The sequence below is a fragment of the Podarcis erhardii genome (genome assembly GCF_964252035.2).
Source record: "Podarcis erhardii genome assembly, chromosome: 2".
Lineage (NCBI taxonomy): Eukaryota > Metazoa > Chordata > Lepidosauria > Squamata > Lacertidae > Podarcis > Podarcis erhardii.
The window spans coordinates 57,376,052-57,388,285 of record NC_138498.1 but is presented as its reverse complement, the minus strand read 5'-3'; the positions used below and the strand labels follow the sequence as shown (position 1 = coordinate 57,388,285).

Sequence of the window (12,234 nt, the reverse complement as noted above, 5' to 3'; positions counted from 1 at the left end):
CCATAATACCATACACACATGACCGAGAGGGTAGGAACATCAGTTGATTTGGTTGGAACGGGCCTTCTAGATTAGCATACAAACCCACTCACCTTGTGGATTGTGCCCTCCTCCCTCTAACTCTCTTGCTGAATTGTGCAGATCTTATTCCCTGAATGCTTCTGACATTGTTTACGTCATGTGCTTTTGAACCTTTTGGAGAATGAAGACTTGGTGGGCACGTGATTCCTATGCTGTTATGGAACGCACTCACCATCTGTGGGTGGTTTGCCAGGTGGCAAATAATGATTTTTAAGGACAGTTCAACACAGCTATCACTTGCTGGAGAGGCAGCAAAAGCAACATATTTTTGACCAAACATCTGATTAATGATACCCTGAGGGAAACATTTGGGACTTCTTTCCTGTAGAAACATCTGGAGTTGTTTCATTAGTTTCGAATAAAACATTGTTGCTGTGGTGCCAAGTGCTTATTTCTAAAACCTTGCTTTTATTGATGTCTTCTACTGTGATTTGCTGCATTATTATTTTTGTTATTTTAATGAATCTATTTGCAACTATATGCATATGCATATGCATATGCATTTATAAGGAAGGGTGGTATACAAATATTTCAAATAAATGAATAACAAGAAGAGAAAGATTTTGGGCCACTCAGCACCACTCCATCTTACTGAATATGGCAGAAGCAGTCAAGCTGGAATGGTGTGGCTTGTGAGCCATCTATTCCAATCCCCTTGGACGATGCACGATATCAAGAGCGAGAGCATCCCCAGCGGAAGGCTGTCCACCAGCCCTGCTTGAAGACCACGAGTGAGGAAGAGAGGGAGCCTACATACACATTAGTGAACACTCTGACTGTAGTTTAGGACTGATTGGGAAGAGTTTAATGGCGATTCCTGGTTAGTGAATATTTCTGTCGCTGAATGGAATTAAAAACAAATCCAATGTTCTTGTGAATGGGGCAAGGAACTGAACTCATTGACACAAACATGGGTGCCAGTTGACACTTCTTTGAAAACAAACACAGATGACGAGATTAGGCTTCTTGAACAGACACTGTGGCATTAAATAAGAAAAGGCATGTTGCTTTCCACACTGATTATTTCAAAAGCTTGGTTTCTTTGAGATCCTCACCTTTGGTTGCGTCCTCAAGAACCAGATTCTCCAGCTGCAGCCATTCTGTGTTGAGACGCTTGACCAGTTTATATGCATTGACTGGGTGGGCAAGATAACCTTCTGGATCTGAAGTCGATTTAATGGTTAGCGATTCCATCTTCTCAGCCCAACTGGAAAACACGAGTATATGCCTCAAGTGCAGTTTTGATTATATTTTTAGCCCAGGCATATGATATGGTCTGGGAGGGTTGTGATAGAAATACAAAAGCCCCAATTGCCTTCCTCTGTCCCTGTATCCCTTTTCTTTCTTGAGCTGTGTTAATTGCTTAGCTATCGCCGTGCCTCTTGCACTTTGCTAGTTAAACAATCAAATTGCAAAGTGAATCGCCACAGGGAAATTTATTTTAAAACACTTTTGTCATTGCTTCCTTACAGCCTGGTTTTTAAGCCTTTGCACTGACACAGCATCTGATAAGGTGGAGTGCTAGAGCCAGTGTTTTTCAAACCTTGAGACACTTTCACCTGAGCTTGAGTGCTGCAACCTCCTCTGTGCTTCCTCACTTACCCTTCTCGCTCAGATCCCAAAGACAAACATAGGGGCAACAATCTCCAGTGACAAGGAAGAGCAGAGGTGCTATGTTAAAATGGCAAAGTATCACTTTGTCTAATCTCACTTTACCTCTTGATTTTAGCAAGCTTAGATTCTTCTTCTTGAATATATGCCTTTAATGACTGAACCAGATCTTTTTCTGCATAAATGAGGTCTGTCATCTGGCCTTAAATGAAAAAAAGAAAAGAAAAGTATTATTAGAAACCCAAGAAGCCATCTGTATCCAGAAAGATAGGTTGAGAGCAAATAAATACTGCAGATCAAGGAAAAGGCACAGGGAGACTATCACAGCAGGCTGGAATTTATAACGTCACTAAAGCATTTGTTCTAGTTCAGAACATGTATTCTGCCAATGTTACTGCAGCTCCATTTCTAACAATCTAAGGGTGGAATTCGACATCACACTCAGGCAATTATTCCGCCAGCACAAATGCTTCTGCTTGCCATAGGAAATGATGCCTCCTTCTCCTCTCCCATGGGCAGTTCTAGGGGTTCTCCTGACCCACCTGAGCAGATCTGTGGAGGGTGAGGAGGGAGGAGAAGGGAGAAGTCCCATTGCAGTGCAACAACTTAGCTGAATCTGGCCTTCAGAATCTAGGGAAGGGAGTTTTTGTTGCATTCCTTGCCATGCTTATTTTATTTCACAACAGCTTTAAGAGTATATATGTATATATATTTCATAGAGAGGAAAATGAAATTAATTCATGCATGAGGAATGGGAAACAGAAAACTATTTGGCCAAGGCATAGAACATCCATTGTAATCATTGACAGAACCATGCATATTAGCTTTCTCGATAGTCGAGGGTATGCTGTTTTATCAGCAGCACTTATCCATTCTACCTCTGTCTGCTCAAACACTGAGCTACTTTAAACAGTTTGTTCGGTTTAGGCCAGTGTATCCTGAAGAAAAGGAACATGCAAGAGTAAGTTGGCCTTTTAAACTTGATATGGTGACACAGAGTCACAGAGCTTCAGGCTAACTGTATTGAGTTACAAGCTTAATACTAGCTCAAGAGCAAGACATGCCAATTAATCTAGCAATCAATCCTCAGCATGGCCTATTACGTTTAATGTGATGTTTTTGTTTACAACAGCAATTTGATCCTTCATAGCCTTCATAAAGCTGCCACAGTTCATGCAAAATTTGCAAAATCATCTTTTAATCTGAAGTCACGCTGTATTTTATTTTATTGAAAAATGCAGTAATAAAATCTGAAAATGCCAAAGGCGTAACAGGTGCAAAGCTCCAGAAAGGTTTTAAGCAGTGGTTGTCTCCCTCCCTCCTCCTGTCAAATGCGAGTTTCTAGAATTATTATGCTTACAACAGCTAATTAGCTCACAAAAATGAACTGGTGCACACACCTCACATCAGTTATTTGGAGTGGCATAACATTGTCAGCATATTTCCACAGATATTCTTCTAATGCAATTAGAGCCCAACTCTCTTGGGACATTGTAAAAAAATATATGGAGCAATTAAAAATAGAAATTCTGAGACATTCTCAAAATTGCCAGGGGAGCATTCATAAGCACCCTCCACAACTGCAGCAATTTGTTCAGAGTGGGATAAATGAGGTGATTTTACAAGGAGGAAAGTATAGCGGCAATTCTAATCCGCAGTGGTGATTTACAATAATGCGATGTGTTTTTAAAGACAATGTCACATGTTTTTCAAGTTAGCCCATAGCAGAACACTACTAATACCTAGAAATAGCCAGAATACATATAAGCCCCATGCACCCACATGCAGCTCCATTGTGTAAGCGGTGAAACAAACCAGAAAGCCACATAGAGTTTCCTGTTGTGCACCAACTGCAAAAGATGGTTAATGGGTTGCAAAGAATCCAGGATTAGAAAACCACCTTTAAACCATTCTAAAGAGAGGAGTGGAAATTCTCATGTTGGAAATGGAAAGAATAAAACACAACCAAAGAGTGGAGTCTATTCCAGATGATTGCATTAATAATATTGATTATGATCACACATTGATTGATAAAAACTATGCTTCACAATTTTCCTATTTTGCCTGAGCTTTTTCATACCTATAGAAGTGAAAAATTCAGCTCTTGTCAGGCTGGTGCAAATAATGCAGGTTAGCAGTAATGGTATCATCCACGGCGTCATTCTGAATCAACGAAATGTCTGCAAGATATTAAATAAATAAATAAATAAATGACAACTGAAGAAAAAAGGAAAATACAAGCCCCAAATTCCACAATCTGTAGTAAAACATCAGCCACGTTTTTCGACTTTATTGAATTCAAATGTTCAGCCATACCAAAAGAAACTTACACTGCAATTCAGGCCCCTTTTTCCAATTCGGCCTAAAATGGGGAGGCTGCCATTCACAGCAAATCTCATGCAAACCAAATGCCCCTACTTAGTGTGCAGAAATCTGACACAATGAAAACACTGTGCCAAAGAAGTTAACCATTTCCAAAGATGAATCAGTAGAAAGTGATGAGCGGAATTCAACATCATGCTGTCATGATCGTTCAATCTGTGCAAATATTTTTTGCTTTCTAGATAGAATGATTCCCCCCTCTTCCATCCCTGTGTTCTAGGAAATCTCCCAACCCCCCAGAGCAGATTTGGAGTCAGGAGAGAGAGGAAAGCCCTGTTAAACTAACAGGAGTCCTTGCACTGGCATCCAGGTTAGTTGAATCCAGCCCTTTGGGTTGTAGCTGACTAACTTTTGCTCAGAGTATATCCCATGAACCACTTCTTTCCCCTACTAAAGGAAACTTACTCAGATGTACCTGGCTTGGGAGTGGCATGGCAACGGTTTTGTGAAATGCACAGGAATACACAATTCCCACCCCCTTGTACCCATCACCACCAGGATTCCAGCAGCTGTTGGGCAAGCAAAGAGTGCTTTCAGTCCCAGTTCTTGAACCAAGACAAATATCCCCAGCTGCGCTCTGTCTCTTAAGCTATGCTGGCACTTGTTTGCTGATCCACAGGCCTTTCCCTACAGCCTCCTCCTGCCCATTATAATCATGGACTCTTTGCTAGTCCATAAAACACTAAATGATGTCACACTGAAATATCTGCCCAGTGCCACTTAACAAGAGCTCCCCTAGGAGAGAGAGAAAAGAAAGAAGTTTCAGCTCCTAAACCAATTCACAGGTAATCTGAGACTTTTGTAAAGCTGAGTGACAAGTACCATGAAGGGGTCTGCCAAGAGCAATAACACAATAAGCGATATAACAGAACAGGGGAGCCAGCCAAAAGAATTCCGGAGGCACATATATTTGGATATATTATGCCATGGCAGCCCATCTGAAGTGCTTGTTCTTGTTTCCTGGAGACATTACACACATCTTGGCTAAGCGACACTGAAGGAATTTTCCAGCTAAAACGAGCAAACGCTGCTCTCATTCCCCTCCCCACCTCCTGCCTCACATGCTTTGGAGTTCAGGGTACCTGCCAAGTCCAAGAACATTATTTACTTCATCCAGTGGTCTGAATCTTTTGCAGCTTTGCCATGGTACACAAGAGTTATGAGCGTCAATAAGCGGAAAGTAAACACAAAAGATAGATTTCGCTGGGAAGAAGGAAGACACCTGGCAATGGAATTTTATATTCTTTCCATATTGTGCAGCTGTTTAACTTCAAACAAAAGCAAACAACTCTTTATCATCCCAGCATGGCTATAGCTTGGTGAAGAAGAGCAAGGAGCATACATGTGCAGAGAGCCTGTACAACTCCTGCTTATGTGTCCCCACATCTTCCTAGAGTCTAAAGTGGAAGGGAAGCTTATGAGGGATTTTATAAGTATGTGAATGAAAAAAACACACACACGTAAGTTGTTCAGTCAGGCAGAGAAATAAATGTTTTGGATTAGCAGATGGGGGGGGAGGAGAAAATTAAAAGTCACTATTTTGCCTTTGTATGATACGTTTTGCTTGTGTTGGCCAGAAGACAGAAAGGAAAATGCCATGTTCTGACAGGTTGATTTAGAAGATCATTTTGCATGGTGAAAAATTCCAAGTGCTTCATTATAATTTAAAAGCATGGGGACCCCTGGCTGGCTGAGACAGCAAAAAGAATTTGCTTCCTCAAACATGCAAGGGAGTCTTACTTCAGGAGGAATGTGTGGGCGTTCTTCAGGGCTCCTGGCAGCACGAAAGAAAAGGTATGCAGCTTAATACCGGAGAAACAGTCCAAGATATCAAAAGAGGATAGGTATTCTCTCCAGCCCACCTGCAGTAACATTATTTTTCCAGCTGCTAAAATGCCTGTCTGCTGCATTAGTGACTCACTTGGGTGTCTAAGCATGTTATGGTTTTGCAAACCTCTATATTCTTATTCACAAAATATATCATCACCCTGCTCATTCAGACTGTGCATTCTTAAGAAATTAGCCTTTCACAGAGCATTGCACACAAACCTAACAAAAAGTCTGGCCTTTTTTTATTTCTTCACATTCCAGAAAGCACTGATGATCTGGAACAGGAACACCAAGACACACACAACAACTTGACTTTGAGATACATGTGTCCCAAAATGGCAAATGCCTTAAATTACAATGGATTTAGGGTTGCCTTGTATTTTTACTGATCCACCAGCAAAATAAATACTGCTACATTGCATCTGCTGCTCCAGGTGTCTGGTTTGTAACCACTTAATGGGATTACTCCCAGACTGGGGAAATCTGGGCAAAAACTTTCATGGATCAGAGTCCACATTGTTATATGAATGAAATGTAAACAGGAAGGTTAGAGGCAAATGAAATGTAGAATGTATAGACAGGGACAATGACATTCTATTTAAAATATGTTTAGTCTTGTTATGTTAACAGCAGCATTTAATTTAGTTGTTACATTCAATTATTCCTAATATTCCACATGTGCTCCCTGTGGCCACAATTCTAATGCATACAAAAGTGGATAATAATCATAACATTTTCCAGTTAATCTTGTGGGTTAATCCATCAAGTCCCTTTGTGTCATCTTGCTCTTTACAGCAGCACATACAGTATTAGTTTAAGCCAGCATTTCTCAAACTGTGTTCCATAAAGCCGTCTAAGGGGTTCCGTGATTTCCACTGAGCTACAGCTATCAGGAATAAATGCACTGCTCAAGCAATTTCCCTGGAAACCCCTTCCCCTCCTTTCCTTCTCCCACTGTTAATTCAGGTGAGCAACACTGCCCAGCCCATACTGCCCTGCTATACTTGGGTGAAAAGTGCTGTTCAAGCTCTTGTCATGTGACTCCCTCATCCCCCTCTTAGCCTCTTCTATTGAGCTGCAGCCTAGAGGCAAGGGTAACGCTGCAGTGAGATTAGCAGGCTTCCTCAAACTTGGCCTACAACTCCCATGATCTCTAGCTAGCAGGACCAGTGGTCAGGGATGATGGGAATTGTAGTCTCAAAACATCTGAAGGGCTGAGTTTGAGGAAGCCTGGATTAGAGCCACAGCCTAACCAGTCAGTGCATCTGGCTGTAAACCAGAAGGTTGGTGGTTTGAGCCCACCCAGGTAAAGCTTGGGCCAGGATTCCTGCATTGCAGGGGGTTGTACAAGAATACCCTTAGAATCCCTTCCAACTCTACAATTCTATGATTCTATGAATGTATGAAAAGCTTCTCCCATCAGAGGAGATCGGGAGGTCCACAGCAACCTTTTTCGAGGACTCAGTTGTTGTTTTTAAAAGCTCGAGCTGTTTGGTGTTGCCTTGCTTCCTGTCCAAATAACCAACCCCTCTCTCCGCCCCCTTTAAAAAATCATCTGAAGATATTTTACTGCAAGGGTTCCGCAAACATTTGAGAACCATAAAAGTCAACAAGTCCAAACTGTTGCAAATATATTTCCTCTTTCTCAAGCTAGTTGTAGTACTTTGCTTAGCTTAAAAAAACAAAGAGGCTGATAAATTACATTTCTAAATAAAACTCAAGCTGGCCTAAAGCAACAGTCAAAATCACAACCGTCTTTCTTCCTGCCGCAGGAAAAGAAGTGGTCTCTTACATTTTTGCACTCTCTCTCTAAGTATATATTGCCCAGAACCTACGTGTCACACATGATTAGCTAGAAAATATACCAGTACAGATGACACGTTTCAGAAATGCAGGATTTTAAGGAAGCTGAACAGTTCCGCACATCACAGCTGTGGAAACAGATGAACACCATGAAGAGTCTTATGTATTCCATATGGCTGTTCTGAATTTATTTCTTCAATGTCACCTGTTGCTCTAGAGCTCTTAGTATCTCCAAAACTCATTAGTGGATTAGCAGTGCGATCTTATGCATTTATACACTGAAGTTAAGTCCCACTGAGTTAAGAGTTTATTCCCAAGTAAGTGTGCAAAAGACTACAGCCTACAAGCATGATCTAGTCTATGGTAAAAGGTAAAAGGACCCCTGACCATTAGGTCCAGTCGTGACCGACTCTGGGGTTGCGGCGCTCATCTCGCTTTACTGGCCGAGGGAGCCGGCATACAGCTTCCAGGTCATGTGGCCAGCATGACTAAGCCGTTTCTGGCGAACCAGAGCAGCACACGGAAACGCCGTTTACCTTCCCGCCGGAGTGGTACCTATTTATCTACTTGCACTTTGAGGTGCTTTTGAACTGCTAGGTTGGCAGGAGCTGGGACCAAGCAACACCTTATTAAACAAGAGGAGTCAAGCCAAATCTGAAGAAACAACTGGACCTAACTTTGTATTTTCTCCCCAAACCGGAACTAAACACCCCCTGCTGACTTAAGCAAAATTCAGTATATCGATATCCAGCTCATAATAAAAGTTTGACTTTTTTTAAAAAAAAGTCTATAAATTGTTCTGGACACAAAACATTGGCTGTGTTTGCATGCCACAGTAGGCCATTAACTATGACTTGCTGTGAACCAGCAGTGTACTAAGCAATGCTGCCCAATCACTCCTGCTTTGCTCCTTCCATAAGCAGAACAATCCACAAACCATGGTTTATTGTGTCATCAAACTGTGGTTATCCTTAAACAAACCACATCAGCAAGCCAAGAACAGACTTGCTCATTCAGGAGAAGCCTACCATGGCTTATGGCTCACTGTGACATATAAACATGGCCACTCTCTGGGAGGTTTTTTATACATTTTACATTTAATCCGATTTGTACTTTGTCTGCTTCAAGAGAGGCTACAGGTGGCAGAGAAGGCTGGGACCTTAATACAATCCACTGCAGACTGTGAAGATCAACAGGTTTTGGGTGAGGAAAGGACATAATAAAGAACCATGTTTGGGGCTTGTGTTTCAAGGAGATGGGAGAAGACATCACTTGGTGTATGAAATGCTGGGGGTGTGAAATAGGAAGGGTTTTTGACAGCAGCATGGAATGGCAGTTGAGGGAGGATGGGAATTCTGTCAGTTGAGGGAGGGCTTACTACAAATCTGTTTTTCCAATGTTCCTCAAATAAACACTCTTTTTAACTTGGACTGTGAAACCCATGTCCAAAAGGTTTGAACATCTATCCTAATATCTACATAGTGCTGTTAGTGACTGTGACAACATCGTTACTATACACCATAAGGTATACCTCCCTGATGCTGCTGTGATCAGTCACTTTCTTTAGCTATTGTAGTTGTTGCTGAAATGCACCTGTAGCTGCAAAACCAAGACGCCTTCATCTACCCCAGCTGCATGTCTCTCCCACATCAGTCTGTATGACCACAGCAAGCGCTGCAACCTTCCAAAAGCTTGAGCTCACCCCCAAAGGCGCACCTCTCCATTGTCTCCCAAGACAGACAGATGCCAACATAAGCCTGCAAAATCTGACCCTTAGTTATCTGAAAGTAATCGTTCATTTTCACCTTCCGTCCCATGTCTACATGAACAACCTTGTGGTTAGGAATCCCTACATATCTGAGCTTGTTTGGAGGTTCTAGCAGGGAGGGCAGCTATCGTATACCCTTAACCGAAGAACGGTGCACTCCTTCTATATGGGACGGTCGTCCTCTTCCACCGAGCGCGCAGCTTCGGGAGGGATGAGCAAGGAGGGAACACCCGCCCAGGCAGCCAGATCAACCAAATCAACCCTGGCGATCAATGGGGTGACAGATGTCGCAGCCAAATCGCCCTCACATCCAAGGGAATCTGCCCCCTTAGCTACTTCATTTCAGAAATCTAGAGAGGGACATAAATGGGGGTGGGACAAAGTGGATTTTTTTTAAGAGCGTCACATCTTTCCCTCCATAATTTGAGCCCTTTAGGTTCACTTTCTTCTGTTTTAGAGAACCAAGCACTCGCAGGTGAGAATGATCCTCTGCTTTAATAAAGCTGATACTCATACCAGGAAGCAGGAGATCTATATACAGCATTGCTTCTCAGTGTATCTAAATTTGAGCTGTATGACACAGTTTAACCAATCTTAATTTAGATAAGTGCTTGCCCTATATGACACTTAGTATTTGCTTCAGGGGTGTGACCCTATGCTGAATCCATGAAGACATGTCTCTTACATAAACAACAATTTGAGGTTAGATTCAGGACAGGCCTTCCTCTGGGCCTGTTTGATTTCACGTATGGAAGCAGTGAGGAGAAACCCACAGCACTCTTCATTAAATTGTTGGTGGGGGGAGGGATAAACCAAGGGGTTTTGCTTTTTTAACAAGCCAAAGCCAATTAAATGCCAAACATGTGCCTCCTTTCTGTTAAGACAGCGTGCCTACAGTTCAGTGTCTTGGCACCTGAGCCTATGTATAATCAGACTTACTCTCATTTAAGTGTACACAGGACTGAAAACAAAAAATATCGAAGCAAGGAGGCCAAGGTAACAACATTTAAATGCCAAACACATTGCAAATTGTGAGGGTGTGACATTGACAAAATGATCATTGCGTGAGAATATTATATTCTGTAAGCTGAAGGGGAAAAACCAGCTAAATAAAAACAACAACTCTTGTCTATATCAGCCAGGATCTAAAGAACTGTGAAATTAGTTCCATGAGCCTGAATAACTTGCTGCTTTTTTGGTTTAAATCACAGGCCCTTTCTTACTGGTGTAATATACAGCAGGCAGCAGCATGTCTCCTGCTCAGAGAAGAGTTAACTTTGCCCATTAATACTAAGGCTTAACATCTCTAATTGTGATGCAGTTCCAAGGCACTTTCAGAGGAAATAGTCAGCATTACACAAGGAGAAACTGTTTTGTTATTCCTTTTACATTGTGGTATCTGCCCTGGAAAGTATCCATCAGTTCTTCACCCTGTAATTACTGCCTCCAGAACGTACTTCTAAATGTTTAAAATCGTATTTCTCATTTGCAGCCTTCCAATCGCACAGAAATCACAAGACAGAGCTTTCAGAATCTGGAGTCGTTCCCAATCCGCTCCGTGTCTTCAGAACAATCTAGATTTGTCTGAGTGTCCAGCAATATGAAACCCAGGGGTCAGTATTACTCTTAGCCTTTTCTGGTCCAAAATAGTGCTTTGATTAAAAGCCCTTAAGGAGCGCACTAGCATTTCCAGAGGACTGCACTCATCCATCAAATACAAGGGCCCTCATTCTAAGCCCCCCCCCCCCCCAGTTTTCCTGAAAGATATCTGCCTTCCAGCTGGCTCCTTGCTTTGGAGTTCAGCATTATTACATCCCTCAAAGCTTTGCATGCATCCACTCCACATGCCTGCATCACCACCTCCCTTGCCAAGTGCTTAATGTGCATCTGCAAATTATTAAAGCATCTAAATGCTAAACAATAATCAAATCCTTGGGGTGTGGCTTTCTGCCTTCTCCCTAACAGCATATGAAGACGTGGTGTTTCAAATGCTGTTTCTTAGTACAGAAATCAGTAGGGTCCTTATTCCAATAACGTTAGTAACCTTGTGATTTGTGTTATGTAAGCTTAAGAAATACCCAGAATTTGGATTAGCTCCTAAAGTCTCCTTCATGCTTCACTGCATTTCCTTAACAGCTAAAGCAATATATATATATATATATATATATATATATATATGCTTTCGTAGATTTTCACGGGTACAGGAATGCAGGTTTTGGTGTCCTCGGGTGTCTTCCCGTGTAAAAGTTGGGGTGTCTAGGCGACGTTTCGACGAGGTCTCACTCGTCATCTTCAGGCTGGTGCTTTCGGCTTCTTGTTACTGGAACAGAGCAGGATCTCAGTGTTTGAGTTCCTATAAATACTGTAGAGGGGGTGTGGTGTATAGCCTCCAATGTTCTGGGCAGAGAGGAAGTTCCCAGGCTAGTGTGCCTTTTCTTCTTTTGTTCCTTAATTACTTGAGAGATATCTTGAGTGATTTCTTGAGTGATATCCTGAGTACCACTTAGGTGGGTCATTAGGTGTGGATTAGTTGTTAAAGTCTTTGTGTCTTGACCTCTTGAACTTTGTGAAGAGTTTTCCTGAGAAGATGGCTGTACTGTACTTAGTTGTGCTCTGGCTTGGCTTCGTGTATAGGGGCGAGCTGTGGTTTTGTGGCTTGTGTCAGCCAGATCTGTGTAGGGATTGCAGGGGGGTGCAGCATCCGGAGGTGCCACCATGGATTGGCTACTGGATGGTGTCTGTAATTCATCTGTGGAGAG

At 42.2% G+C, this 12,234-nt stretch overlaps 1 protein-coding gene across 4 annotated transcripts in view; it reads right to left on the bottom strand.

Annotated features, from left to right (window-relative positions):
* P4HA2 (prolyl 4-hydroxylase subunit alpha 2) overlaps window positions 1-12,234 on the bottom strand; it is a 48,203-nt gene that overhangs the window by 25,042 nt on the left and 10,927 nt on the right. For 2 of the 4 annotated variants that reach the window (XM_081851073.1, XM_081851074.1), the window contains 3 exons: window positions 3,773-3,872; window positions 1,798-1,894; window positions 1,137-1,288 (listed from right to left, as the gene is read on the bottom strand). In XM_081851073.1, coding sequence (XP_081707199.1) covers window positions 1,137-1,288; window positions 1,798-1,894; window positions 3,773-3,854 — 331 coding nt within the window. In that variant the 5' untranslated portion in view covers window positions 3,855-3,872. Of the gene's footprint in view, window positions 1-1,136; window positions 1,289-1,797; window positions 1,895-3,772; window positions 3,873-7,739; window positions 7,836-12,234 lie in introns of those variants that run through there. The other 2 variants (XM_081851072.1, XM_081851075.1) reach the window with 2 other exon arrangements.